Source organism: Cygnus olor, assembly GCF_009769625.2.
Source record: "Cygnus olor isolate bCygOlo1 chromosome 31 unlocalized genomic scaffold, bCygOlo1.pri.v2 SUPER_31A, whole genome shotgun sequence".
In the NCBI taxonomy this organism is placed as follows: domain Eukaryota; kingdom Metazoa; phylum Chordata; class Aves; order Anseriformes; family Anatidae; genus Cygnus; species Cygnus olor.
In genome coordinates, this window is record NW_024429052.1 from 187,292 (window position 1) to 212,032 (window position 24,741).

General features: G+C 56.2%; 2 protein-coding genes across 2 annotated transcripts; one reads left to right on the forward strand and one right to left on the reverse strand.

Moving 5' to 3' along the window:
- The first annotated feature begins 1,194 nt into the window (after window positions 1-1,194).
- On the forward strand, window positions 1,195-15,385 carry LOC121062824 (scavenger receptor cysteine-rich type 1 protein M130-like). The gene is made up of 17 exons (XM_040543088.1): window positions 1,195-1,667; window positions 2,010-2,102; window positions 2,184-2,498; window positions 2,624-2,938; window positions 3,541-3,855; window positions 5,107-5,415; window positions 5,643-5,957; window positions 6,066-6,392; window positions 6,474-6,788; window positions 7,125-7,439; window positions 7,925-7,969; window positions 8,056-8,364; window positions 8,720-8,755; window positions 9,034-9,174; window positions 9,846-9,941; window positions 10,652-10,804; window positions 15,192-15,385. The coding sequence occupies exons 1-17, from the start codon at window positions 1,214-1,216 to the stop codon at window positions 15,383-15,385; spliced, it is 4,047 nt and encodes a 1,348-aa protein (XP_040399022.1). The 5' UTR covers window positions 1,195-1,213.
- A 7,855-nt stretch (window positions 15,386-23,240) lies between these two features.
- LOC121062825 (olfactory receptor 14C36-like) lies at window positions 23,241-23,921 on the reverse strand. The gene has a single exon (XM_040543090.1). It carries the CDS (start codon window positions 23,919-23,921, stop codon window positions 23,241-23,243), a length of 681 nt encoding a protein of 226 aa, XP_040399024.1.
- Between the last annotated feature and the right edge of the window lie 820 nt (window positions 23,922-24,741).

Below are 24,741 nucleotides of genomic sequence, written 5' to 3' on the forward strand. Positions count from 1 at the left end.
CGGCCAAAGCAGGGGGGCTGCTCAGAGGGCAGGAGCACTGGGCTTGTGCAGAGGAGCAGGCTGGCAAGTGGCACCTTGTTCCTGTCCCAGGGTCACACCATGAGAGCCAGTCCCCGGAGACACGGCCCCTCCAGGCAGTGCTGGCACTGTCCTTTCTCGCCTGCCCTGTGCCCCAGGGGCTGTGCCAGCACCTCCTGGCCCTCCTTGGTGCCTGCCCTCGCACCGGAACCTCATGTCAGCCCAGGGCTGCTCTCTGCCTGCTCTCCTGCCCTCTGCCCAGCTGGTGGCTGGGGACGTGCATGCCTGGCACCACACTCTGTCCCTGCCTGAGGACCCCCCTTTACCTGCTCCCCAGATGTGCCCCATCTAACAGCAGCTCCCCAAGAGCCCCAGCAACCCCTGGGAACAGGGGGCTTTTCTGCTAGCTCCAAGGGGTTCCTCAGCCTGGCCTGAGCCCGGTGGGGCAGTGCAGGCTGCAGCAGCCCCCAGTGCCTGGGCCCATTTCCCTGGGCCCACGTGCTGCGGGTGCTGCAGTGCTGGGTCTTGGGCCGGGCAGCCCAGGTGCTCCGGGCAGCAGCAGTTTGTCTGAGCGGTGCCTGTGGCTGGGGGCTTGGGAGAGAGGGCAGCCCATGGGTCCTGGGCTGGTTTCTGAGGAGCAGCAGGGGGGCCCTGACCTGTCTGTGCCATCGTCACCCACTGAGAGCTGCTGGGCTGGCCATGGGGCTCTGCATGTGGCCACCTTAGGGACGAGGTGGGAGGTGGGCATGGAAGTGCCAGAGGGCTCTGGGAACTCACAGGTCTCCTTGGTTGCTCCAGGATTTGTCCAGCTGGTTGGAGGGGACAGCCCCTGCTCAGGAAGTGTGGAGGTCTACGATAGGGACCAGTGGAAAGCTGTCTGTGACTCCCACTTTGGTGCCAAAGCTGCTGAGGTGGTCTGCAGGGAGCTGCAGTGCGGCACAGCCCTGTCTGTCCATGGGGCAGCTCACCTGGGAGAAGGGGCCGGTTCTGTCTGGGACAGAGAGCTGCAGTGTGTGGGGAATGAATCCACCATCCTCTTCTGCCCCTGGGGGGCCCCCAAGGAACAGCCCTGCACGCACGGCAATGGCACTCATGTCACCTGCACACGTAAGGACTCGGGGTGGGATGGTGCCCACGAGGTCTGCGGTGGGGGCAGGAGAGCAGGGTGGGCACTGGTCTGTGGTGGGTGGGGGACATGTGGGGTGAGGTGTTGGTCTGCAGCCCTGAAAGAGTGCTGCAGGAGGAGAAAGGCACGTTGTCCCTTTGGCCGCTCCTGCAGCCCCTGTGGGAGCAAGAGCACAAATGCAACCTCTCTCACCGTCCTTTGTCCCCAGAGTACACAGGGTTCAGGCTGGTGAACGGCAGCACAGCGTGTGCGGGCAGGGTGGAGGTCGAGGTGCTGGGGACGTGGGGGACCCTCTGTGCCTCCCGCTGGGACCTCTCGGACGCCCACGTTCTCTGTCGGCACCTCGGCTGTGGCTTTGCTGAGTCCATTCCTAGAGGAGGGCATTTTGGGAGAGCAGCCGGCCCCGTCTGGAGAGACTCGTTCCACTGTGACGGGACTGAAGCCCACCTGGGGCAGTGCCCGGTGACTGCCCTGGGGGCCTTGCCGTGCTCCCACGAGAACGCTGCTGCTGTCATTTGCTCAGGTGAGTGCTGGGCAGTGCTGCAAAGTCCATTTGCCCCTGGTGTGTGACACGGCCACCCTAAGCTGGGGACCCCATGGCAGCGCCTGGCTGAATTTCTGCTCTCACCAGGGCTGGCTCGCCCCATGTCCCTGCGGCTGGTGGGCGGAGGGAGCCGGTGTGACGGGCGCGTGGAGGTCTTCCAGCACGGGATGTGGGGCAGAGTCCTGGATGAGCAGTGGGACATGCAGGAGGCCAGCGTGGTGTGCCGGCAGCTGCAGTGCGGAGAGGCAGAGGCAGCCTACACCCCTGTGAGGGCCGTACGAGGTCTGGGCCCCATGGGGCTGCACGGGGTGCGGTGCACAGGGCATGAGAATAACTTGAGCCTCTGCAACACCTCCCTGTCCGAGAGCCCACCATCATCAGGACTCGTGGAGGACGTGGGGGCTGTGTGCCGAGGTGAGTGGTGCTGCACGTCCCCCAGGTGTGGGGCTGAGCAGGCAGCCAGCCCCTGACGGTCAGGGCTTCTCCCCGCTGCAGGGAGCCGGCGGGTTCGGCTGGTGGACGGGGCTGGGCGCTGTGCTGGGAGAGTGGAGATCTACTACCAGGGGCGCTGGGGCACTGTCTGCGACGACGCCTGGGACCTGGCCGACGCTGATGTTGTTTGCCGTCAGCTGGGCTGTGGAGAGGCCCTGGAGGCAGCCGGCTCCGCTCGGTTTGGGGAGGGCTCCGGGCAGATCTGGCTGGACGGCGTCAACTGCTCCGGGGCCGAAGCTGCTCTCTGGGACTGCCCTGCCGAGTCCTGGGGGCAGCACGACTGCGGGCACAAGGAGGACGTGGGAGTTGTCTGCTCAGGTCTGTGCTGGGAGTGGGGCTGGGAGCAGGGGCCTGGGAGACTGGGGTGAGGGCAGAGCTACTTAGGGTCAAGGCCATCAGGGGCTGATGTCCAAGGACGTCGCTGGGGCCTTTCCTCCTTCCAGAGTTCATGGCCTTGAGGCTGGAGAACAGTGACGGCTGCTCCGGGCGCCTGCAGGTTTTCTACAACGGGACGTGGGGCAGCGTCTGCTCCAACTCGATGACTCCCAAGTCGGTGTCACTGGTGTGCAAGGAGCTGGGCTGTGGGAATGAAGGGGAACTGGAAACAACCTCAATCTATGCCAAGCTGCCTGGCACCGCGTGGCTGGATCATGTGGAGTGTGGGAAGAGCAACAGCTCCTTCTGGCAGTGTCCCTCTGATCCCTGGCATCCGCAGTCGTGTGATGACCTCCGAGAAGAGACCCACATCACCTGCAATGGTAAATCTGAGCCATCAAGGCACCAGGTCCTGCTCCCCACTGGGTATGGTGAAATGCAGAAAAGGAACCCAGAGGGGCTTTGACTTTCTGCATTAGACCCTGTTGCTGCTGGTGGCACAAAGGTGACTTCAGCTCTCAGAGCCACCCATGTCCACCAGCAGCAGTCAACAGGTGGGCTGCAAGCAGCCCCTTGGGTTTTGGTGCATTTGAGAGGTGCCTGGGGCAGGTGATGGACAGGAGGAAGTAGGGGCCTAGCTTCATGGGGCTTTTCTGGGGTGGTAGTCAGGGGAGGAGTGGGAGCCCTGTGCAGGGCTGGGGGTGGTGTGTGGATGGGCATGGGCAGGGGCAGGGGGCCACTGGGAGGGAAAGAGAGGGTTATGAGGGCTGTGGGGCAGCAAATGGCCCAGGAGGGATAGAGCTGGGCACCCCCAGAATAGTGCAGCCCATGGGCAGAGGAAGGACCCTCCCAACACCCCAGTGACAGTCCGTGGGGACAGGGCTCCCACCCTGGGAACTGTGAGTCTGCCTGGTTAAGGGGCACTCACAGACCTGCAGTGTGGGGATTGCAACTCTCCTGACCCTTCCTGTGTTGGTGTTTGAAGGGGCTGCGGAGGTGAGGCTGGTGGATGGTGGCAGGCGCTGTGCTGGGAGAGTGGAGGTGAAACACCAGGGTCAGTGGGGGACTGTGTGCAGTGACTCCTGGGACAAGGACGATGCTGCAGTGGTTTGCAGGCAGCTGGGCTGTGGGGTTGCTCTTGAAGCTCTTCCGAAAGCACACTTTGGGCAAGGATCTGGTTCCATTTGGATGGATGATATTCACTGTAATGGCACTGAGTCTGCCCTGTCTGACTGCACACACAATGGATGGGGTCAAACAGACTGCGATCACAGCTGGGATGCTGGAGTGACATGTTCAGGTAAGGACTGAACTTGTTCCCTACCTCTGGGACCAGGACAGTTGTAAGGGACCTGGCTGTGAGGTCAGGAAGCAACAAGTGGACACCGGAATATGGCTCTGTGTGTCAAGTTGCACTCTGAGCTGGGTCTGTCACTGCTGCTGTCCCTTGTCCCTGGGGAAAGCCCAGTGGGAGCGCACCCAGCCTGGCCCTGAAGCTGGAGCAACCAACCCTGGGGAGGTGCCCGGGGCTGGGAGAGGAAAGCCCTCACCCTTCCCCATTGTGCTGGCTGGTTCCCATCTTTCTCCTCCCATTCACCCAGGCCCTGTCTGGCAGGCTGGTCCCTATGCCAGGGGAATCTAGAGCAACTCCCCCAGCCACCAGCAGCCTCAGGGAAGGGCGTGCAATGGCCCAGGCCTTTTGGGTTGTACCCCCAGCAGACGAGAAGCTCGGCCAAAGCAGGGGGGCTGCTCAGAGGGCAAGAGCACTGGGCTTGTGCAGAGGGGCAGGGTGGCAAGTGGCACCTTGTTCCTGTCCCAGGGTCACACCATGAGAGGCAGCTCCAAGGGACACGGCCCCTCCAGACAGTACTGACCTACTGTCCATCCTCCTCTGCCTGCCCTGTGCCCCAGGGGCTGTGCCAGCACCTCCTGGCTCTCCTTGGTGCCTGCCCTCGCACCGGGAGCTCGTGTCAGCCCAGGGCTGCTCTCTGCCTGCTCTCCTGCGCTCTGCCCGACTGGTGGCTGGGGACGAGCATGCCCAGCACCACACTCTGTCCCTGCCTGAGGACTCCCCTTTACCTGCTCCACAGATGTGCCCCATCTAACAGCAGCTCCCCAAGAGCCCCAGCAACCCCTGGGAACAGGGGGCTTTTCTGCTAGCTCCAAGGGGTTCCTCAGCCTGGCCTGAGCCCGGTGGGGCAGTGCAGGCTGCAGCAGCCCCCAGTGCCTGGGCCCATTTCCCTGGGCCCACGTGCTGCGGGTGCTGCAGTGCTGGGTCTTGGGCCGGGCAGCCCAGGTGCTCCGGGCAGCAGCAGTTTGTCTGAGCGGTGCCTGTGGCTGGGGGCTTGGGAGAGAGGGCAGCCCACGGGTCCTGGGCTGGTTTCTGAGGAGCAGCAGGGGGGCCCTGACCTGTCTGTGCCATCGTCACCCACTGAGAGCTGCTGGGCTGGCCATGGGGCTCTGCATGTGGCCACCTTAGGGACGAGGTGGGAGGTGGGCATGGAAGTGCCAGAGGGCTCTGGGAACTCACAGGTCTCCTTGGTTGCTCCAGGATTTGTCCAGCTGGTTGGAGGGGACAGCCCCTGCTCAGGAAGTGTGGAGGTCTACGATAGGGACCAGTGGAAAGCTGTCTGTGACTCCCACTTTGGTGCCAAAGCTGCTGAGGTGGTCTGCAGGGAGCTGCAGTGCGGCACAGCCCTGTCCGTCCATGGGGCAGCTCACCTGGGAGAAGGGGCCGGTTCTGTCTGGGACAGAGAGCTGCAGTGTGTGGGAAATGAATCCACCATCCTCTTCTGTCCCATGGAGCCTGCCAAGGACCAGCCCTGCACCCACGGCAATGGCACTCATGTCACCTGCACACGTAAGGACTCGGGGTGGGATGGTGCCCACGAGGTCTGTGGTGGGGGCAGGAGAGCAGGGTGGGCACTGGTCTGTGGTGGGTGGGGGACATGTGGGGTGAGGTGTTGGTCTGCAGCCCTGAAAGAGTGCTGCAGGAGGAGAAAGGCGCGTTGTCCCTTTGGCCGCTCCTGCAGCCCCTGTGGGAGCAAGAGCACAAATGCAACCTCTCTCACCGTCCTTTGTCCCCAGAGTACACAGGGTTCAGGCTGGTGAACGGCAGCACAGCGTGTGCGGGCAGGGTGGAGGTCGAGGTGCTGGGGACGTGGGGGACCCTCTGTGCCTCCCGCTGGGACCTCTCGGACGCCCACGTTCTCTGTCGGCACCTCGGCTGTGGCTTTGCTGAGTCCATTCCTGGAGGAGGGCATTTTGGGAGAGCAGCCGGCCCCGTCTGGAGAGACTCGTTCCACTGTGACGGGACTGAAGCCCACCTGGGGCAGTGCCTGGTGACTGCCCTGGGGGCCTCGCCGTGCTCCCACGAGAACGCTGCTGCTGTCATTTGCTCAGGTGAGTGCTGGGCAGTGCTGCAAAGTCCATTTGCCCCTGGTGCGTGACACGGCCACCCTAAGCTGGGGACCCCATGGCAGCGCCTGGCTGAATTTCTGCTCTCACCAGGGCTAGCTCGCCCCATGTCCCTGCGGCTGGTGGGCGGAGGGAGCCGCTGCGACGGGCGCGTGGAGGTCTTCCAGCACGGGATGTGGGGCAGAGTCCTGGATGAGCAGTGGGACATGCAGGAGGCCAGCGTGGTGTGCCGGCAGCTGCAGTGCGGAGAGGCAGAGGCAGCCTACACCCCTGTGAGAGCCGAGCGAGGGCTGGGCCCCGTGGGGCTGCACAGGGTGCAGTGCACAGGGCACGAGACTGACCTGAGCCTCTGCAACACCTCCCTGCCTGAGAGTGTAATGGCAGCAGGGATCATGGAGGACGTTGGGGCCGTGTGCCGGGGTGAGTGGTGCTGCACGTCCCCCAGGTGTGGGGCCGGGTGGGCAGCCAGCCCCTGACGGCCGGGGCTTCTCCCCACTGCAGGGAGCCGGCGGGTCCGGCTGGCAGACGGGGCCGGGCGCTGTGCCGGGAGAGTGGAGATCTACTACCAGGGGCGCTGGGGCACCGTCTGCGACGACGCCTGGGACCTGGCCGACGCCGCTGTTGTTTGCCGCCAGCTGAGCTGCGGAGGAGCTGTGGAGGCAGCCGGCTCCGCTCGGTTTGGGGAGGGCTCCGGGCAGATCTGGCTGGACGGCGTCAACTGCTCCGGGGCCGAAGCTGCTCTCTGGGACTGCCCTGCCGAGGCCTGGGGGCAGCACGACTGCGGGCACAAGGAGGACGTGGGAGTCGTCTGCTCAGGTCTGTGCTGGGAGCAGGGCTGGTAGTAGGGCTGGGGTGAGGTAGGGGTGAGGGTAGAGCTGGGCAGGGCTGATGCCATCCCTGGCTGTATTGGATCCCCTGCCAAAGCCCATCCTGGGGAAACCGTCACACCGACCCTAGGGTCCCTGGGGAGCCCATCCACCCTGACAGTGAGCGGGGAGGGCAGCGGTGTATGTCAGAGACCTCTCTGCCCCCAGATGGAAGGGGCATTCGCTGGCTGTGCCTCCAAATACCTGAGTGCCTGGGGTGCAGAGGAGCCTCTGCTCCCCCAGTCCCAGACCAGCCTGTTTCCCCTGGGGCCTTCCCTCCTTCCAGAGTTCATGGCCCTGAGGCTGGAGAACAGTGACGGCTGCTCCGGGCGCCTGCAGGTTTTCTACAACGGGACGTGGGGCAGCGTCTGCTCCAACTCGATGACTCCCAAGACAGTATCACTGGTGTGCAAGGAGCTGGGCTGTGGGAATGAAGGGAACCAGGAAACAACCTCAATCTATGCCAAGCTGCCTGGCACCGCGTGGCTGGATCATGTGGAGTGTGGGAAGAGCAACAGCTCCTTCTGGCAGTGTCCCTCTGATCCCTGGCATCCGCAGTCGTGTGATGACCTCCGAGAAGAGACCCACATCACCTGCAATGGTAAATCTGATTCATCAAGGCACCAGGTCCTCTTCCCCACTGGGTATGATGAAATGCAGAGAAGGAACCCAGAGGGGCTTAGACTTTCTGCATTAGACCCTGTTGCTGCTGGAGGCACAAAGGTGACTTCAGCTCTCAGAGCCACCCATGTCCACCAGCAGCAATCAACAGGTGGGCTGCCAGCAGCCCCTGGGGGAGGCAGAGGCATCTCCAGGCAAGGTCTCAGAGGAGACCATGCAGGGCTTGCAGGAGTCCTGCATCCAGGGACAGCCTCCTGCTGCTCTGTGAACAAGGGACCCTGTGGGGATGCACACTCAGGTGCCCCCCACAGTGCCGTGAGTGTCCCCTGAATGAATGGGGTTCTGCTGCTGCCCTGACCCAGGCAGCATGGGGACGTGTGAGCAGAGGTCAGTCCTGCTCTCTTCTGCACAACCCCCAAAGCAGTCCCTTCAGCCCAACTTCTCTTTCCTTTGGGACATGGACAGAAAGGCCGCAGGTGGCTGCATGCCCCAACTCCACAAGGTGCACAGGTAGGGAGCTGCCCCTGCGCGTGCCCCCTCACCTGGCAGGGCTTTCCCAGCTGTCCCGGTGCGATGGGAGGTCGCTGCTTCCCCAGACAGGGAGAAGATCCGCACTGTGGGAGGCAAGGACGGCTGCTCGGGCAGAGTGGAGGTCTGGCACCGCGGCGCCTGGGGGACGCTGTGTGACAATGCCTGGGACATGCAGGATGCCGAGGTGGCGTGCAGGCAGCTGGGCTGTGGCCCCGCGGTCTATGCCCTGGGCCAGGCTGCCTTTGGAGAGGGGACGGGCCCCATCTGGCTGATGGAGTGCAGGGGGACGGAGCTGTCTCTGCAGGACTGCTGGGCCCAGCCAGGGGACAGCGGTGCCTGCCAGCATAAGAAAGATGCGGCTGTGCATTGCTCAGGTGAGCAGTGGGGCTGGGAGACATCGCTGGGGGCTTGGCAAAGAGCTGGCTTGGGCGTCTGCCCTGCTGGATCCCGGCATGGCCCCAGAGTGTTCACAATCAAGAGTGTCCCTGCAGAGTGGGAAGCTGGTGGTGGGTAGGGAGCAGCCTCTGTGGGGCTGGACGTCCCCGCACAACCCCTGGACTGCCTGCACTGTCCTGTGAGAAGCCCAGAGCAGGGCCCTGTCCCTGCCACCCTGCCCAGCCCCGCAGGAGGGACAATTCAGGTGGCACATGTTGGGGCCATCTGCCAGGGAGGCTGCCTGGTACTGCAGCCCCAGCCTCTCAGCCTGGCTCTCCTTCTGCTCCCCTGCAGCTCCACCCAGGACAGCAACATCCTCCCCACAAGCAGGTAAGTTGTTGTTCCCCTGGGGCTGGGTCTGCCCATGGCCAGGCTGTGACCCACAGCCAGGGGAAGGGGCTCCCTGCTGGGCTGTGAGACTCCCAGGAAATCGAGGGAGCTGGGGGAAGTCTGTGACGTACCCAGCAGCGTGGGAGCTGCCCCTTCACCCAGCCCTGTCCCCCCCAGCACCTGCAGCCCCTGCTGCCTTGTGTGGTCAGTAGTGGCATGTCTCACCCCCAACCTCTCCCTTGCCTGATGCTGCCCCTGCCATGTTCCTGCCCATGCAGTTCCCCCCCGGGGCCCTCTGACCACCAGCAGTGAGAGACTCTCGGTGCCTGTCATCATCTGCATCATCCTGGGGGCCCTCCTCTGCCTGCTCCTGGCCCTCCTGGCTGGGCAGGTGCGAAGCGCCAGGGCTCGGCGCAGAGGTGGGTCCTTCCCCAGTGTTCCTGGTGGGGAGATACCTCCTGGAAGGGTTGGGTGTGCTGGGGTTGTTGGTGTCCTGGGGCACAGAAACAGAGCTGTGTGCTGCCTCCTGCCCCATGTGCTGCCCCACTGACTGACAGACCATGGGGCACCAACATCAAAGGGGGGAGAGAGCTCAGACCCTGGTTCATCAGTCCTGGGGTGAGAAAAGAAATGTGAGAGCTGGGCTGGGTGAGACGGGTAGGATGCACTGCTGGCAGTGCTCTGGGCAGCACTGGCAGGAGGAGCGTGGGGCAGCAGGGTCCATCACTGTGGTATCAGCCACCCCCCAACAGGGCACAGGCTGTGCTATTGACACGTGGGGCAGAGATGGAGCAGCTCCATGGGGAGGGGAAATGCAGGAGTTGGTGCAGGGTCTGCACTGGGACGTGACCCAGGGACCAAAGGAGCACAAGGGCTGTCTCCAAAGGGATGGTGTGAGGCTGATGCTGCCCCAGACCATCTCCATGGGGATGCTGCCCTCCCCAGGGCTGTGGCCGCAGTGACAACAAAACACAGGGGGGCTGTGCTGTGGGGACAGCCCTGTGCTGGGCCAAGGAATGGGGCTGGGGGAGCCCAGTGGGTTCCTGTCCCTCTCTGCCCATCCCCAGACCAGCCCTGCCTCTGTCTCCAGGCTCCAGGAGAGCTGGGGAGCCCTTCCCTGAGGCCGTGTACGAGGAGATTGCTTACAGCCTGGCGTGGGAGAAGCAGCCAAGGTTCAGTCTCTCAGGTGGGTGCATGTCCCTGCGTGGGCACATCTGCAGGGCCCCTTCTCCTTGCCCCAGACCAGGGCTGTGCCCTGCAGCTCCTCCCCATTGTCCCCGAAATCGTTGGGCTGTGGGGTCTGTGGGAGAGCATCCAGGTGGTTCCCACAGAGGAGCTTCCTCCCCACCAGCTCTGCCCATCCCAGAGGGGACAGCCCCTCTCTGCCTGGCCCTGCACCCTGGCAACATCCAAGGTCTGAGCGAAGGGGCTGTCCCAGGGCAGCTCTGGGAGCCCCTCTGAGAAATACCTTGTCCCAAGGGAACTGGTCTCCTCCCCATGCACCCCCAGCTGTGTTGGTGCCCATCCCCAGCAGTGCTGACCCCAAGTCAGGTCAGCAGGGCTCATCCCAGAGCACCCGCTGCAGCTCTCTACAGACTCCTTTTCAGAGGGGTCCCTGACCCAGCTGCAGTCCTACCCCAGGCACAGCGAGGAGGAGGATGGTCTAGGGCCAGCCCCAGGGATTGGAGGGGAAGGGGAGGGAAGGGCTCCATCTCTCCTCCCTGCAGACCGACAGACAGCAGTGCCACTGAGTGCCATCATCGGAGCTGGAAGAGTGAAGGCTCTGCTTTGGCCCTGACACCAGCAGCGTGTCAGCCCTGTGACCCTGCGCACCCTCCCAACCTCTGCTCTGCACGACATCCCTTCTCACTGCCACCACCTACTCTCTCCTTTCAGATGACCCTGTCCTGCCTGGAGGTGACCCAGCGGATGGCTACGATGATGCCGGGGTGGTTTCTGACCCTGGGGAGGATCCTGTCCCTGGGCAGGGGGACTGGGATGTGCCCGGGATTCCAGAAGAGGGAGATGGGCCCAGGGATGCAGCCACAGGTGAGAGGGCAATGCAGCACTGCCGCTTCCTTGGTGCCATCCCCAGGGCCAGACAGGTCCATGCTGTATCGAGAGCCTGATCTCCCGACATGGAGAACCTGCTGTGGGAGATTTCCGGGGGGCTGGAAAATGGGCTGAATGTCTCAGAGCTGGAGAGCAGGAGGAAGGTGATGTACAGCCCTGAGGAGCACTCCACAGGCCCAACCACAACAGCCTGCCTTGATCCTTACAGGGGGACACCTGCGCTTCCGGGGAAGTACTGGGGACCCTGGAGCTGAGGGAGACACTTCGTCCCCTTTTCTGGGACGCATGGGCTATGACGATGCTGAAGAGGTGTCCCTGGCATGTCCCCATGAGGACACCCAGGATGTGACACTGGAGCCCCTTGCACAAGGGTCCCAGAGCCCCAGGCCAGCAGAGCCCAGCCCTGCCGAGCAGCTGGGTGCAGCCAGGAGGGAGGAGAGCTCAGTGCCACTGGGACAGCTGTGAGCACCAGGGAACGGTCTCCCTTTTCCAGCAGGCAGCAGACACACATGGGTATTTCCCCTCTTGGTATTCCCCTGTTTTTATGCTGTGTGTTGGTATTTCCTCATATTAAAACCCTCTGGGGCTTTGCCCCAGATCCAGTGCTTCCCTGCCCACGTGTCGGGGCGTCTCTCTGAAGCTAAACACTTGGAGTAGAGCTCAAAGATGTAATAGTGGGGAACGGGCATGTCTTGGGACCTACAGGATTGGGGTCAGGCTGGGGGGCTCCCCGTACCCCCAGTCCCTGAACAATATTCCTGCTGACAGAGACATTTCCATCCCGCCAGCCACAGGCAATTTCCAGCAAAAGTGGCTCTGTGTGACGCCCCATGATGCACTCGCTGGTAGCGCCCATCTTCTACAGCCTTGGGCCCCCATGGAGCCCAAGGATGCCTGCCCAGAGCCCGCAGACAGAGTAACTTCTCCTGCAGGATCTGAGTGGAGAGAAGGGTTGGACCCCTGGGCAGGACTTGGCACCCAAACTGCCCTCCCTGATCCTGCTGGTAGGTCCTCCCCAGCTCTTCCCCAGCAGACTCCTCTGCTGCAGGCTGAGAGATGCTTTTGGTAGTGGGGTGGTGGGCTGCAGGGGGGTGCTGGATGGTCTGGAACATCGGTTTAAACCCTTTGGGTCAGCTGTCCTGGCTACGTCAGGGACACCTTCCTCAAAATCAGGTTGCTCAAAGCCCCATCCGGCCTGGCCTTGAATACTTCTAGGAATGAGGCACCGTCTGAGAACCTTTCTGGGCAACCTGCTCCAATGCCTCACCATCCTCAGAGTAAATGATTTCTGAATATCTAATCTTAGTCTACCTTCTTTGAGTTTAAATCTATTACCCCTTGTCCTATTACTACATCCTCTAATAAATTGTCTTTCTCCAGCTTTCCTTTAGGCCCCCTGTAGCTACTGGAAGGTTGCTCTAAGTTCTTCCCAGGGCCTTCTGTTCTTAATTCCCCACTCCTCCCTCTTCATAGGAGAGATGCTCCAGCCCGCTTATCATTTTTGTGGCCCTCCTCTGGACTTGCTCCAACAGGTTCATGTCTTTTTCATGTTGGGGCCCCAGAGTTGAACACAGTATTTTAAGTAGGGTCTCACAAGAGCAGAAGAGAGAGTGAGGATCACCTCCCCTGACCTGCTGGCTATACTTATTCTGATGCAGCCGAGGATTTTGCTTTCAGGGCTACAAGTGCATGTTGCCAGTTCGTGTTGAGTTTTTCAAGCACCAACACCCCCAGGATCCTCTCCACGAGGCTGCTCTCACTCCATTCTCCACCCAGCTTGTATTTATGCACAGGACTGCTTCAACCCATGTGTGGGACTTCACACTCAGCCTTGTTGAAGTTCATGAGTTTCACACAGGCCCACCTCTCAAGCCTGTCATGGCCCCTCTAGATGACACCCCTTCCCTCCAGCATGTCAACCTCACCACACTGCTTGCTGTCATCAGCAAATTTGCTGAGGGTGCACTTGATCCCACTGCCCATGTCACCAACAAAGATGTGAAATAGTGCCGGTCCCAGTACCAACCCCTGAAGAACACCTTTTGTAACTGATCTCCGCTTGGACATTGAACTGTTGACCACAACCCTTTGAGTGTGACCATCCAGACAATTTCTTATATCCACTGCGTGGACAACTGTCAGATCCATGTCTCTCCAGTTTAGAGACAGGAATGCCACATAGGATGTGTCAAATACTTTGCACAAATCAGGTAGATGACGTCAGTTACTCTTCTCTTACCCACAAACACTGTAACCCCATTGCAGTAGGCCAACAGATTTGTCAGGCACAATCTACCCTTAGTGAAGACATGCTGGCTGTCACCAATCACCTCTTTATTTGTCATGTGCCTTAGCAGAGTTTCCAGAAGGATTTGTTCCATGATCTTGATGGGCTCAGAGGTGGGTCTGACTGGGCTAGAGTTCCCTGGGCCTGCTTTTATTCCCTTTTAAAAAGTGGGCGTTATGTTCTCTGTTTTACAGTCAGTAGGAACTTCACTGGACAGCCACCACTTTTCAAATATTATAGGTAGTGTCTTTGCAACTTCATCTGCCAGTTGCCTCAAGACCCTGGGATTCATCTCACCTGGTCCCATGGACTTGTGCACCTTCAGATTCCTTAGATACTCCCGAACCTGATCTTCTGCAATAGGTGGTTCTTCTCTCTCCCAGTCCCTGCCTTTGCTTTCTGGGATTTGGATGGTGTGGCTAGAGCTCTTCCAGTGAAGACTGAGGCAAAGAAGTCATTGCGTACCTCAGCCTTCTCCATATCCTGGGTAACCAGGTCTCCTGTTTCCTTCTGGAGAGGGTCCATGATTTCCCTAGTCTTCCTTTTATCACTGGCATACTTATAGAAACCCTTCTTGTTGCCCTGGAACTTCCTGTCTAGATTCAATTCTACCAGGGCCTTAGCTTTCCTGACTTGATCCCTGGCAGCTCAGACAATGTCCCTGTATTCCTCTCAGGTTACCTGTCCTTGCTTCCACTTTCTGCAGCCTTCTGTGGTGGTTTTACTCAGGTGGGCATCTGAGCTCCAGCACAGATGCTCTATCACTCCCCCTCCTCAAAGGCAAAGGGGGAGACAATATGATGAAACCGGCGCAAAGGCTGACATAAGGACAGGGAGATCGCTCAATAATTATCATCATGGGCAAAACAGACTCAGAGTAGGAAGATATTAAAATTTACTGTCTATTACTAACAAGCTAGAAAAATGAGAAACAAAGGAAAGAAACACAAAACATCTTCCCCCCATCCACCCTCTTTTATCTCCTCTGCTTAAGCGGTGCAGAGGAATGGAGGAATGCGGCCTATGGTCAGTCTATAGCACTTCCTCTCCACCGCTTCTTCTCAGTCACTCTCTTCCCTTGCTCTAAAGTTGGGTCCCTGCCACGGGATGCTGTCCTTGCTGAATTGATCCTGAGTGGGCTTCCCACAGGCAGCAGCTCGTCAAGAACTGCTCCAGATATGGGTCCATACCACAGGGTCCATTCATCAGGAGCAAATTGCTCCAACCTGGGTCCCCCACAGGCAGCAGCTCCTGCCAGTTCACCTGCTCCTGCATGGGCTCCTCTCCACAGGCTACAGCTCCGGCCTGGAATCTGCTCTGGTGGGGGTCCTCCACAGGCTGCAGCCTCCTTCAGTGCAGGTCCACCTGCTCCACCGTGGTCTCCTCCATAGGCTGCAGCATGGAGATCTGCTCCATCGTGGTACACATGGGGCTGCAGGGGGACAACCTGCCCCACTATGGTCCTCAACACAGGCTGCAAGAGAACTTCTGCGGAAGGGGGAGAACATCCTCCCCCTCCTTCTTTGCTGACCTTGGCCTCTGCAAGGCTGTTTCTCACTCCTCTCTCTCCCAGCTGCTGTTGAGCAGCAGTTTTTTTTGTTTTGTTTTGTTTTGTTTTAGTTAGTTAGTTTGTTTGTTTTTCCCTTTCTTAAGTATGATCTCAGAAAGGCGCAAACAACATCACTTATTGTCTTGGCTCTGGACAGTGGCAAGCCCCTTATCTAACGTGGGACAGCTTCTGGATTCTTCTCACAGAAGCCCCTCCTGAAGCCCCCCACTAAATAAAACCAACCTTGCCATGTAAACCCACTACACCTTCTTTTTTGTGTTTGACTTTGGCCAGCTTCTCCTTGATCATCCATGCAGATCACCTGTCATTTTTGCCTGACTTCCTCTTTGCTGGCATGCATCACTCCTGAGCTTGGAGGAGGTGATCCTTGAAGAATAGCCAGCATTCCTGGAGCCCTTTTCTCTCCAGGGCTTTCTCCCATGATACTCCACAAAACAGAACAATGAAGAGGCCATAATCTGTCCAGGGTTGGGAGCTTATTCTGTGCCCTCTGACCTGCCTGACAGATGCTGGACACCACCAGTTCATGGTCACTGCAGCCAAGGCTGCCCTTCAGCTTCACATTCCCCACCAGCTTCTCATTGCTGCTGAGAATGAGGTCCAGCATAGCACTGGATACTTCAGAGTAAATGAAATCTATCAAAATGAACTCCAAATGAGCCGGGCCCAGCCAGACCAAGTATACTGGGTAAAATCTTGAGATGCAGCCAGAGGAGCACAACTGGAGCTGGGACTTAGAAAGCCTCAGCTCATTTGAGACAGTGGGGCCTGTCTTGTTGGAGGCTGAAGGGAGCAGAGAAATCCACATGTCCTTCCAGACAGGATTCCTCGTTCCAGCATGGGAGGTGCACAGGGGCCTCTTCTGGTAGCCAAGGGCAGCAAGTGTCCATGACTCCTCCCGCATGTTGGACTCCCAATGCAGGAGAAGCATTTCTTCTGCCTCTGCCCTAGCTGGAAATGCAGAAGAGGGCAACCCGGTGGACACAGCTGTTTGTGCTGCTGCTGCTAAGGACAAGAGATATGCATCCCAGTCTACCTTAGGAGCCTCACACTGAAACGTAGGTGCAAGGGGTCTATGTCCAAGCCTGATACATGGACTCCTCATCCTGGTGGTGACATTCAAGGAAGAGGAGCACTCTTTTGTCTGTACCCTGCAAGGCAGTGCACAGCAGCTGTCCCAGTCCATGTCTTTTCTACCTCCTGTAGCCACTGCCAATGGAGGACAGTCACCTTGAAGGACTATGTCATGCTCTTCTGATCCATGCAGAGGTTTCAGATACCCAGAAGTATCGGAAATAGCCCCAGAAACCAATATCCAGGTTAACCCATCTGTTTTTATTCACAGACTGTCATCCACATCGTATTTCTCCTCCAGCTGGAGTTCACCCTTCCCACATCATTGTTTTGCCAAGGACCTCCCTGTACAGCGGGCTGCATCAGCTCAGTACTTTGGCAACTTGATTGTACATGTTTGTGGTGGTTTTACTCGGGTGAGCGGCCGAGCTCCACCACAACCGCTCACTCACTCCCCATCCTCAAAGAGGAACGGAAAGAAAATATGATGAAAAAGGCTCAAGGGTTGAGATAAGGACAGGGCGATCACGCAGTAATTATTGTGACGGGCAAAACAGACTCAGCATAGGGAGATAGTAAGATTAATTGCCTATTACTAACAAGCTAGAGAAGCGAGAAGCAAAGGAAAGAAACCAAAAGCACCTTCCCCCCCCCCATCCACCTTCTTCCACCTCCTCCCCCCGAGCAGCGAAGGGGAACAGGGGAATGGGGGTTATGGTCAGTCTATAGCGCTTCTTCTCCGCTGTTCCTTCTCGGTCACTCTCGTCCCCTGTGCTGTGGGGTCTCTTCCATGGGATGCAGTCCTTGCTGAACTGATCCGGCGTGGGCTGCCCACAGGCAGCAGCTCTTCAAGAACTGCTCCAGGTATGGGTCTGTACCACGGGGTCCATTCATCAGGAGCAAACTGCTCCAACCTGGATCCCCCACGGGCAGCAGCTCCTGCCAGGTCACCTGCTCCTGCGTGGTCTCCTCTCCACAGGCAGCAGGTCCGGCCTGGAATCTGCTCCGGCAGGGGTCTTCCACAGGCTGCAGTCTCCATCGGTGCAGGTCCACCTGCTCCACCTTGGTCTCCTCCACGGGCTGCAGGGTGGAACCTTGCTCCACCGTGGTAGTCCATGGACTGCAGGGGGACAGCCTGCTTCACCATGGTCCTCACCACAGGCCACAGGGGACTTCTGCTCCGGCGCCTGGAGCACCTCTCCCCCTCCTTCTTCACTGACCTTGGCACCTGCAAGGCTGTTCCTCACTCCTCTCACTCTCCCAGCTGCTGTGTGGCACAGTGTTTTTTTTTTTTTTTTCCGCTGTCTTAAATATGCTCTCACAGAGGCACAAAACAACATCACTTATTGGCTCAGCTCTGGTCAGCAGTGGGGACCTTACCAAACATGGGGCAGCTTCTAGATCCTTCTCACAGAAGCCACCCCTATGGCCCACTGCTACCAAAACCTTGCTACGTAAACCCGCTACAACATTGCACCTGGGCCGTGTCCATGGTGAGTGAGGATGGACAGAAGTTCCTTCCCTCTTCTTGCCTCCCACAAGGCTGTCTCATCTGGAGAAAATATCAGCTGATGAGCTAGCGCCTTCAGAAAAATTTGACTCTCCAGAAACCTTCAGAGAAGTATCCCCATCAGTCAAAAATTTCATGCAGCAAAGATCTGCATAGGTTGTGTTTGCTGGAATTTGGGAAGCAGACAGTCCCATAAGTGTGATCCCTGGTGAACTAAAGCTGCCCTGTGTTTCAATTCTCCTCTCCTGTGTTGAGGAGGGATGTCGCCAGCTGGCACTGAGCAAACCAGAATCTTTGTAAGGAAGCCTCAGAAACCTGGGGTACAAAAAGGATTAAAAGCTTTATTTAATCACCCCTGGAGATTTCATTTCACTTAATTGCTTTGATTAAGGTACTCATTCATGGTGCCAATTTATTCCTTCAATGTGAGAATGTTGTTTGATAGGTTACACCAAGGGTATATGATACTCTTCAATATACTAGAAATATAGAGAAATTTGTTATATATATTCTTTAGAGGCCTTGACATGATAGCATGCAATATATATATAACTACAAACCTTTTAATAGACTTTTATAACTATAATTTTAGTTGTTGTTGTTCTTTTTATACACATAACGGACTTCATTTGTCATGTTCTGTTCTTTGATATTCCTCATCACACAAGGGAAGAGCTACTAATGTCATCTACCTGGGCTTCTGTAAAGCCTTTGATGTGGTTTCCTGCAACATTCCTACCACTTCCCTGAGGAACGTGGTTTTGAAGGATTTACTGTTATTTGGACAAAAGATGGAAACATCCAACGAGTTGCAGTCAACAGCTTATGGTGCAAGTGGAAATCAGTAAGGAGTGTCTGTGTTGAGACCTATACATTAATATCTTCATTAACAAAGTGGAGAGTAAGTGTAAGTACACCCTAAGCTAGCTTGCTGATGACACCAAGCTGAGTGGTGCAGTTGGTATGCCAGTGGGAGGGGATGTCATTCAGAAGAACCTGGAAAGACTGGAGAGGTGGGCCTGTGTCAACCTCCCAAAGTTCAACAAGGAGGAGTGCAAGGCGCTGCACCTGGGTCAGGGAAATAAAAACTATCATTATGGTTTGGGGGATGAATGGACTGAGAACAGCCGTGCTGAGAAGGACATGGGTGTATTGGTGTTTGAACACTTGGACATGAGCTGGCAGGGTGCGCTTGCAGCCCAGAAAGCCAAACATATCTTGGGCTGCAAGAAAAGAAGAGGGAACAGCAGGTCGAGGCAGGTGATCCCCCCTCAACTCTGCTCTTGTGAGACCCCACCTGCCTTGCTGCATCCTGTTCTGGGGCCCCCAGTGCAAGAAAGACATAGACCTTTAGGGTGGCTACAGTGGAGGGCAATGATCAGAGGGAAGAAATAGCTCTCCTACAAAAAAAGGCTGTGAGTGATGCAATTGTTCAATCTGGAGAAGAGAAGGCTTCAGACAGACTTATTGATTCCTTTCAGTATTTCAAGGGAGCTTATGAGAATGACAGTTTTTTTGTTTGTTTGTTTTTTGTTTTGTTTTGTTTTTTTTTTAATGAGGGCCCATAGTGACAGGACAAGTTTGGAGAAGTCTGGTGTCAGGAGAAATGATGCAAGTCCTAGGGGATCAATGAGAGAAATGGTGTGAGGTTGGGAAGTGAGGAGCAAGGTTGTCTGTACAGTGTCAAACTTCTCCTACCTGTCCAGACCTCCTTGAGAGACTCTTAGGGCTTTCTGTGTCTTAATAAGCCCCAAGGTGTAGTTGGTGACAAGTTTATCACCTTCAGCTCCTGAGAGCAGACCGATGAAATCTCTCAGAAAAGCCAAGTCAGAAGCCAAAGTCCAAAGTTCTTTAAAGCACTGATTGGTCCTACTGAGGGTATTACTGACAAAGCCCCATGGACTCCTTAGAGCAGGTAATTGGAGGCCATGATTACAGGTAGGCCAAGGCCCTGTGCAGGTGGTTCTGAGGCTAAGAAAATCTTGGGTTTCTTTCATCAAGCAGAAAGGTGAAGTCCTGCTGCCAGGCCTGGGCAGAGAGCTCCTGTCCTCATATGGGGCTCTGGGCTCTTCCTCGGGCAGTGGGATGTGGGGTATGCAGTGCCAACTGAAAGACAATGGTTTGATATCTGGCCTCGGTCACGAGGTGCAAAGAGGAGATGAGGCCCCAGTTGTACTGTCTTGTTACAGTACAACGTCTCCTCACCGGCCTTGGTGGCAGAGAGCTGCTGTAGCCAAAGGGACAAGACCTTTGTTTTCTTGGCTAACTCTCTCCTTGCCAGTGCCCTTGTCCATCTCCACTGCTGGCTGTCCTATGCTGTCCCACACCTGTCCCTGTTTCCCTGCAGGCTGCAAACATCCATTTTGCTTTCCTACCTTGCTCTAAGCTTGGTGTTTCCATAGCTTCATTGATATCTCTACCATTGCTAGTGTTTCTCTCACATGCTGTTTCCAACTAACAAGAAAAGCTCCATCATCTTTCAAACTACCCTTCACAGAGGCATGCTAAATCATCCTTCTTGTTTCCTGTCATCTGACTAGACAGAAGGAACTTCACCATGATCTTCCAAGCCATGTGGCCTTCCTGCTGGCCTTTCAGCTCTTCAGAAAGACACAACTAAGCCACACGCCTGCTGTTCCCCACTCATGTACTCAGGCACAAGACACTTGACAACCCACAGCCAAGGCTGCTACTGCATGGGCCTTTCAGGTACTTAGGCAGAGGGCATCACACAAGCACCATGCCAGACAGGTGCCTTCTGCTGGCCTGTGAGAGATGCTGGGAGATGTGAGCCTAAAAGCCCATCTGCCAGCCAGCAGGTGAGGGATGACCTGGCAGCTACTTCCAAAAGATGGGACCTCCCAGTGCCTTGCCCAGCCATGCTCCTGCTGCTGGCCTCTCAGCTCCAGAGGCAGAAGTTACCTCACAGTCCCCACCAAAACCATATCTTTCCTACTCGATTCACAGTTTCTTATGCACAATCGACACCTTATAGGAACGTACCTACCGGGCAGCCTCCTTGACGCCCAACACCCACCAGATAAAAGCAGTTGTTTTTTTTTTGTTGTTGGTTTTTTTGTTTTGTTTTTTTAATTGTTGTCATCCTACAAGGCCATGCACCTCCTGATGGCCTTTCAGCTTCTCTGATGGGCAGGAGAGAGCGTTCTGCAACCTCTGTTTGGTAGTAGAGCAGAAATGACCTCAAAATAAATAATCATGCCATCTTCATGTCAGTGCGCTATCAGTTCCTTCTGCACTACTAAAATGACACACGCATATACCAGCCATGTGCCTGAAGGGGGCCTATCAGGCCCTCAGGCAGAAGTGCCCTGACACCCACCTGCACAGCCATGGGCCTCCTGCTGCCTCCTGAGATCCTGAGGCACAGCTGACCTCAGCAAAGCATCCCCACCCATCTCCTCCTTGAGCCTTATGACCTGACCAGATCCATTTCACCTCACCTGCCTCCTCCAAGAGCAAGTGACTGCCGCAGGACCTCTCAAGCCCTTCTCAGCCTCATGGGGTCAAGCCACTTCAGTTTTGTGATAAGAGTGCAGGAATGAGGGATTTGAGGATTAGGAGTTCCTTTTGCATTCCATGTTTAGAGATCAGACAGAGTATTGGAGGGAGGCTTTCGTGTTCTGCTTTGGGTGGCCAGTCAGTGTTTAGTGTAAGGGCTAGATTTTTGGTTACCTTTTTTTTGTTTATTTGTTTTTATGGTGTTTTACTGGGTAAGGGCTGGTGTTAAGGCTGGCAATCTAATGTTAGTGATTAAAGGCTAGGGATTAGTGAGGGTTAAGACTAACGGTTACAGGTAACATGTCTGGGGTTTGACTTCAAGGTAGGATTTGAGGATGGGGATTAGAGCAATGGATTCCTTGCAGGGTGAGGGATAGTATTTAGAGTAGCTGTAGGTTTTAAGGTTATTGGTTAGAAATATTACCAGGACATAACATGAATATTTTCCCAGTGAGCGTTGAAGAAGCATCAGCCTTACCTGAACCTCTCTCACCTCCTCCTAATCTTTTCTTTCTCTTAGCAAAGCCCCTCTTCTCTGTCCCAAATCTCTCACCGTTGTTCACCCAGCTTCCCCCTGGCCTCCCCTAATGTGTCACCACGTTGGGGGCAGCTTTCTGATGGCCTTTATGACCTCAGAGGTTCTGCCTCCCTGCTGTTGGCCGGCCAGCTGCTGGGACAGAAGTGACCTCACAGCCAGCATCCACAGGGCTACAAGGAGCTGTTGTACTCAGAAGGCCTCTTCCCAGCCCCCCCAGGAGCAGTGGGTGCAGGGGATGCCCTGCACAATCCCTCAGGTACTCTACCTGTCAACCAGCTCATGCTTCAGAAGGTCTCCCACACGTCCTGACTCATGTTCCCCATGCAGCCTTTATCAACTCCAGGGCATCCTGAAGGAAATGCCCACTGCTCTGTGGAAAAGTGAATTAAGAACCGAATATATATTTTAGGAAAATATTGAGAACTCTGCAGAGAAGGAGTTGCTGTGAAAGTCATGATGACTAGCATTGGTCATATCCATATCCAGTGAACAAGAGCCCAGCCCAGACTGCTCTGTGGTTCTCCCCAGCCTCTCCCAGGAGGCCAGCCCAGCCCAGACCCTCCCCAGCTCTCCACATCTCCCTGTCTTCTCACCAACCCAGCCCAGCCCAGCAGAGCAGCCCAGGCTGGGATGGCCCCAAAGCAGCAAATGGAGAAGTGAAGGAGTGGAGGTCAGTGGCAGTGTCTCTGCTGCTGCCATCTGCAAATTGCCTCACCTCTGCACCTGCTCCTTGTGGAAGGGACACCCAGGGCTCATTGAGTCAAATTTATTTCCAATGTCAGGAGATGTTTTGGGGTGATTCACTCGAGAGTTTATGAAATTTCACCAGAGGTGTAATAACTGCTTCAGAAGACTGCTTTCCCGATGCCTTGTGTTTTTCTTGGAGTTGTAGAGCTCTCCTTTGCCTTTTCCCAGCCAGATTTAGTACTTGATCTCCAGGTTGCTCCACCTTGGACATGCTCGTGCACTGTGGGTGTGCTCCATGCCCTGCTGACTGTCTGGCACACGCTGTCCCTGCCAATCCCCTGGGCTCTCCTGACAGCTCCTGCTTCCTTCCAGAAAGAAGCCCGTCTGCCATCAGCCCAGTTGCATGCTGTGGACACAGGCTGGTGAAGTTGCGATATCCATGGGTGCAGGGCAACAGCAGGCAATTCCAGAATCAACCCTCCCTGACTAAATCCTGATCCTGGGACTCTGATCTCATCCCCATGAGCCCACAGAGAAACAAACAAAGCAAGGAGCCTCCTTTGAGCCCATCCCTTTGCAATATCTGTGAGAGCAGCTTTGGGAGAAGAGCTGAGCCTTCAGGCACTGCCCTCAGCACATCCCCTTTTATGCTGCAGATGCTGGTACATAGCGAGCTGTGTTAGAGAAGTGCCCCTGGCCTGTCCCTGCCTGTGGACACAGGACTGCCCCACAGCAGCACGGTGAGCAAGTGACAAGAGCAATCAGTCCTCACAGCAACACAAGGGCTCTGAAGGAGAACATGGGAAGTGAAACGGAGAGCAGCTCGGGAAAGACCAAGCCCTGGGGCTCCCTGGCATTGCTGCTGTGCCAGGATTCTTTTTCCCTCCACCTCTGCACACAGGCAAGAGCCCCTGCAGCTCTACCACAGGTCTCTGAGGAAGAATCTCAGGGAAGCAAGTCACTGCAGGGGTCTTTCTTATATTTAAATACAAAGAGAGCCTGGTTCTTCATTTACACCAAGCCTCTGAGTCAAACAAAACAGGAAAATATTTAAATAGAAGGGGATGAAGAAAAAACATACTTTGGAGAAAACACTACTGGAAGTAAAGAAAATAAAGAAGAAATACACACACACCCCAAAAATAAAAAAATAAAAATGTGGATCTATAATGAGTTACATTATGATTAATATGCAGAAGATAATACGCAATCTATTTGTTCTGAAAATCATCCAGTCATCAATTTCCACACTGAATCTTTTAGCTCCTGATTCCTCATGCTGTAGATGAGGGGGTTCACTGCTGGAGGTATCACTGAGTACATAACTGCCAGCAAAATATTCAGGGATGAGGAGGACATGGAGGGAGGCTTCAGGTGGGAAAATATGTCAGTGATGATGAACAGAGAGACCACGGCCGGGTGAGGGAGGCATGTGGAAAAGGTTTTGTGCCGGCCATGCTGGGAGGGGATCCTCAGCACGGTCCTGAAGATCTGCACATAGGAGAGCACAAGGAAAACAAAACACCCAGATGCTAAAACAGCACTAACCACAAGAAGCCCAACTTCTCTGAGGTAGGCATCTGAGCAGGAGAGCTTGAGGATCTGTGGAATTTCACAGAAGAACTGGTCCAGGGCATTGCCTTGGCAGAGTGGGAGGGAAAAGGTATTGGCAGTGTGCAGCACAGCATGGAGAAACCCACTACCCCAAGCAGATGCTGCCATGTTGACGCAAGTTCTGCTGGCCATTATTGTCCCATAGTGCAGGGGTTTGCAGATGGCAATGTAGCGGTCATAGGCCATGATGGTGAGAATATAAAACTCTGCTGCTACAAACATAACAAAGAAGAAGACCTGGGTAGTGCAACCTGCATAGGAGATGGCTGTGGTGTCCCAGAAGGAATTGGCCATGGCTTTGGGGACAGTGGTGGAGACTGAGCCCAGGTCGAGGAGGGCGAGGTTGAGGAGGAAGAAGTACATGGGGGTGTGGAGGCGGTGGTCGCAGGCTACGGCTGTGAGGATGAGGCCGTTGCCCAGGAGGGCAGCCAGGTAGATGCCCAGGAAGAGCCTGAAGTGCAGGAGCTGCAGCTTGGGTGTGTCTGCGAATGGCAGGAGGAGGAACTCACTGGGGAAGGTGCTGTTGGACATTTGCTTCCTCAGGGCATGGTTGGCTGTCAATGGTGGAAAAGACAGGGAAAAGTTAGAGAGACATCTCTGAGCTAAACCAATATATATTCTGTTTTATCAAAACCTCCTCAGCAAGACAGACTGCTACTTCCCTTTGAGGAAGACGTTCTTTTGCCTCGAGTTTTCAGTTTTACTTCCTAAGGGTACATAGGGACCAGACAGGTCTTCTCTGGGCTCATCCAGAGTCAGTACTGCCTTAGACCAGCTGCTAAATGCCACTGGGGATAGATCTCAGGTGCTCACTGGCCAGAGGCATCTGCCTATTTTAGGTGCTGAGCAGGACATCCAACAAACCTTCAGGAAACAATGAAGGTGTTGTTGGTGTTGTATGCAGGCTAAAGAGCGTAGAGTAAAAATGTGAGGTTCCTCACAGACCTACAGATCCCGTTGAGTGTAATGGTCTAACAGCCTCAGTGACTGACACAACCTGACAACTCCATTAGCATTCCCCTGACCGCTCTTCAGGGCAGGAAAGTGAAAGCAGAGACCCCAGATGGTGCCTTCCCTGCAGGTAATGCAGGAGTTGGCCTTATCTGTAAAGAAT

Bases quoted from the DNA above. Each gene is read 5' to 3' on its own strand.
- LOC121062824 (XM_040543088.1), top strand. From the start codon at position 1,214: ATGTGGGGTGAGGTGTTGGTCTGCAGCCCTGAAAGAGTGCTGCAGGAG. The intron at 7,440-7,924 runs GTAAATCTGATT...GGACATGGACAG, and splicing joins GACCCACATCACCTGCAATG to AAAGGCCGCAGGTGGCTGCA. The intron at 9,175-9,845 runs GTGGGTCCTTCC...CTCTGTCTCCAG, and splicing joins CGCCAGGGCTCGGCGCAGAG to GCTCCAGGAGAGCTGGGGAG.
- LOC121062825 (XM_040543090.1), bottom strand. From the start codon at position 23,921: ATGGCCAATTCCTTCTGGGACACCACAGCCATCTCCTATGCAGGTTGC.